Source organism: Rosa chinensis, chromosome 4 (genome assembly GCF_002994745.2).
Source record: "Rosa chinensis cultivar Old Blush chromosome 4, RchiOBHm-V2, whole genome shotgun sequence".
Lineage (NCBI taxonomy): Eukaryota > Viridiplantae > Streptophyta > Magnoliopsida > Rosales > Rosaceae > Rosa > Rosa chinensis.
This window is the reverse complement of record NC_037091.1, coordinates 58605174-58609237: the sequence shown is the minus strand read 5'-3', so window position 1 is coordinate 58609237 and position 4064 is coordinate 58605174. Positions and strand designations below refer to the sequence as shown.

General features: G+C 37.6%; 1 protein-coding gene across 1 annotated transcript; it reads left to right on the top strand.

Annotated features, from left to right (window-relative positions):
* Nucleotides 1-391: 391 nt before the first annotated feature.
* On the top strand, nucleotides 392-3616 carry LOC112199661 (protein arginine N-methyltransferase 1-like). The gene is made up of 6 exons (XM_024340638.1): nucleotides 392-548; nucleotides 1882-2021; nucleotides 2593-2661; nucleotides 2921-2999; nucleotides 3102-3169; nucleotides 3497-3616. Exons 1-6 carry the CDS (start codon nucleotides 392-394, stop codon nucleotides 3614-3616), a joined length of 633 nt encoding a protein of 210 aa, XP_024196406.1.
* The last annotated feature ends 448 nt before the right edge of the window (nucleotides 3617-4064 follow it).

Here is a 4064-nt window from a genome sequence, read left to right as displayed (position 1 = left end):
GTTTCACCATCATATTTCTCCAACTCCCCAACGAGGAAAGTCAAATTGATAGGAGGCAAATTTCAAATTTTAAACTCATGTACTCAGACAACATTTTTATAAAATTCTGTTGTGTGAGTCTACAAAGGGCTTGTCCAAATTCATAGGGCAGGGCTTGAGACCCTACACTTAAGCCAAAAAAATAACAAAAATAACAACATATCGACTCAAAATCCAAAACCCTCACTCCTCACCCTCGACAGCGCCCCGCACCTCAGTCTCTCTCGACACAAACCCAAAACCAAAACCCTCACTCTCTCTTCGACAAAGCTCTCTCTCTCCTCGACAAACCCTATCTCCTTTTTGACAAACCCCACCAAAGCGCTCTCTCTCTTCAACAAGCCCCGACCACATGGGTTATTCGATCTGGGAAATAGCGAAGGCCTTCATCGACAACCACTCCGAGCTCACCGCTAACCTCTACACCCAGGCCATCGTCGTCGACCCCAACAACTCCGAGCTCCACTCCGACCGCACTCAGGCCAACATCAAATCCAACAATCTCACTGGTAAAAACCCCTCCTCTCTCTCTCTCTTGCAATTTCCGAAGCCTGTTCTTCGTCGTCTTCTTGTTTTGTTTCTGAGACCCAAAATTGAAGAAATTGAATCAGAGATAGGAGATCTCAGATTGCCAGGGCTTTGAAGTTTTCTCAATTAGATAGTTACTTCTCACCTTGTTTACATTTTCATGGTGTTCTTCTCTCCTATTTGTGATTCTTCGTCGCCATTGTCTTCTGGACTGTTCAAGTTCTTGAATTTCCTCATCTAGGTCTTATTTAATTTTTTCTGTTCTTCAATCTTCTGGGCTGGTGAGTTTTCTCTCAGCTTCCTTAATTTTTCCACTTTTTCTCATCTGGGTCTCCTTGTTTTCTCAATTTCAAGTTTTCTGGGATTCAAAGTTGGGGGCTTTTTCCTCAATTGCTTGTTTCAGTGACACAAAGTTGGGTCTCTTTTGTTTTGGGTTCTGGATCTTGTTGCTACTGCATGCTGGGTTTCTGGAGAGATTTTGGTTTTGGAAGTTGATCATTCTCAGTAGATTTGGTTTTTCTTCCTTGAATGTTAGCTACTAGGTGGATTAGAGTTGGAATTTTTTATCAGAAAGTTGGAAATTGAGGCCAGTCTCAATGTTGTAAACTAGGGGATGTGATGGTTTTTGGGCTCTTAAGTTTTGTGTGAGGAGCTTGAGCTTCTTTGCTGTCGCCAACTCTGTTGGGAGTCTTCAGGGAAACAATGTTTCATGCTCAGGGAACTTGTAGTGTTCTTCTTCCTTGAATGTTATTAGAAACATGTTTTTGTTCTCAGCTTATTAAGTGAATTGGGTGTTTTAGTTTAGTTTATAATTTTACAATGTCTTGACTCTTTGAATGTAGGTTCAAACTCTAACTAACCGCAAAGAGGAGTTCCGTAAATTGCTTGAATCGTATAAGCCGAGTCTTGTATATTTGCAAGGAGAGCAGCTTGAAAATGATAAAGTTGGTTCTTGTGTCTGGAGAGATGTTGATTTGCCAACTGCTGAATCTATATCCAACATCTTTCCACATTGCCTACAATTGTAAGTATTAATTATGTTGAACTCGTGAAATGTTTAACTTTTTTCTTTGTGACTGTGTATATGCATTCTATTCTCTTTGTGACTGTGTGTTTAACTAGGTGTACTGCAGATTGCTGCATTTCATTTCCCGGGTTTTAGTTGATGATTCTTGTTTTGTTCTTTGCTGCATTTCAGATCATAAAAGCATAAAATTGGAATGCTACTTTAGAAGAAATGAGGATAGTAACCCCAGTGTCCCCCCATTATTGTCTCATATGGTTGAAATAAAACCCGTGTGATTATTTGTGCAGAAGAAGAGAATCTGAACGATGTCTGGAAGAAAGAGGTGGAAACAGTCTTTGTATCTCATGGCCTTTCATGCAAATTGAACTGGGATGAGTGTAAGATGACTGCTACTGCAACAGAACGTACCCTGTTTATAGGGGTGCACGTGCTTTCTGTGTTCTGGCATGTGGTCTTAGCACTGAATGGGTACTGACATCAGATCCTTTGTCATTGTTTTCTTATCTGATATGATCCTATATGTTCAACATGATTTCTTGATTTAACTAGTTGCTAAGTTAGGCAGGTGTTCTTTCACCTTCTTTAGGCATATAACGTAATTATACTTGTTCTTTCATTACAACACCAATAATATTGTCATCATGTATGAAAACAATCACAATACCAAATCCCGCAGCAAGGCGCGGGCAAATCTTCCTAGTTGTTTCTATAGCATGGTGGTATTGCCTTCTGTTTATAGGTTGTTGGTGACTTCCTAACAGATTAAAGTTTCAGGACTCTTGGGCATTCAATAATATATGTTACTAGATTGCATTTTACTCCTTTCTCACTTGGTATATTTGTGCTCTTAGGTATGATCATGTTCTGTTTGTTTGGCTTGAAATAGCATATTATGTTTTGAACATATGATGATATGAAGGCACAAATCTTACCTTAGAAGGAAGAACATAAAATAGCAGTTATCATCATTACTAGAACCTCTTTTGTTTGGTTGGCAGGTGGTAGTCAATGTTGGCTGTGGCACCGGAATTCTTTCTATCTTTTGTGCTCAAGCTAGTGCAAAATGTGTAAGCACTTTACTTGATCATTATCTTTTGCATTCAAGATATTCAACAAGTTTATGTCTTGTTATGTTCTCTATCCTATACTAAGAGATAACACTTTACCACCATAGTTTCCTCTTTCCTTTATCTGATACTTGATGATTATGATTGGTTCTATTTTATCTAAGTATTCTTTCTATATAGGCTTCTTAGAGAAAACAATTGGTGAACTTCCTGATCTATCACTAGCGTTCAAAATTGACTGAAATTTTGTTTACTACAGTTTATAGGAAAGAAAGCTGCCTATGCCTTGAACGAGGGTATGGGAGTAATTGAAGATAGGTCATGTACAACGACTTATGGTATTCTTGTAAGTACTTTGCTTTCCCTTGCACCGACTTATTAGTCTGACTTACACATGTATAAGCCAACCAATGGTACTGCTAACTTTTTTAGTTATGCAGGATTTGATATTGATGAGGAGGTTGATGTTATAATTTCAGAGTGGATGGGATACATGCTTCTGTATGAGGTAGCTATCAAAAATTTTGTAAATTATATTCTTAAAATGTTGGTTATTGGATTGTATAATTACTGTTAGTTTATAATTGTGCCTCTGAACATATACATGGGCATATATGGTTCGAAATTATTTTGTTGACATGCTAAATGAATTTGGTACAACATTAGATGCTAAATGAATTTGGTTCTGTCATGCTGATTTTGTTGTTGACTGCTTGCAGTTGTACATAGCACCTATATATTCATGTTGCAGGTTTCATAGCTATGTATGCTACACTTGCCAGTCGTGATGTGGACTATTGTTTGATTCCAGATTCCCCCTTTTGTTTCTTAAAAGGACGAGGTGGACTTTTTGAGTTCATTGAAAAACGATTCAGAAAATGGACATATGGTTATTGTGATTGCTGAGGGAGCAGGACATGATCTTCTTTTAGAGAGCTTGGAATCCATGAACTAGCAAGATGCTTCAAGAAACAAGCAACTTAAAGACGTTGGGTTATAGATATCTTAGAGGATCAGGGTATTACTCGCAATCCTACAAAGTTAGTGTTTGGAAACTTCCAAAGCTAGACTCCAATGAGGCCATGAGAGCAGCAAAGCTTGCAAAGCTAGACACAAGTAAATTTCTGGATGTATTTTGCTAGGAGAGTACTATTAGATGTACTCCTTTTGGGGATAAAAGATTAACTTTGCACAATCCATTTTGGTGCATGATGTGAATTATAACAATTTCTTCTATATATATATATATATATATTGATCAGTCAATTTGATCTTTTTTGATTCCACATCCAGAAAATATAATGCATTGAATCATTCTATTAGGACAACAATAACCACAAAAAAAACTGTCGTATGTGCACAATCACAATGACCCAAAAATAAAAACTGTTGTCTAAATGTAA

Excerpts from the sequence above, each read along its gene's own strand:
- LOC112199661 (XM_024340638.1), top strand. The coding sequence starts at position 392 with ATGGGTTATTCGATCTGGGAAATAGCGAAGGCCTTCATCGACAACCAC. Across the intron at positions 2,662-2,920 it reads CTCAAGCTAGTGCAAAATGT|TTTATAGGAAAGAAAGCTGC; the intron begins GTAAGCACTTTA and ends TGTTTACTACAG. Across the intron at positions 3,170-3,496 it reads GATACATGCTTCTGTATGAG|GACGAGGTGGACTTTTTGAG; the intron begins GTAGCTATCAAA and ends GTTTCTTAAAAG.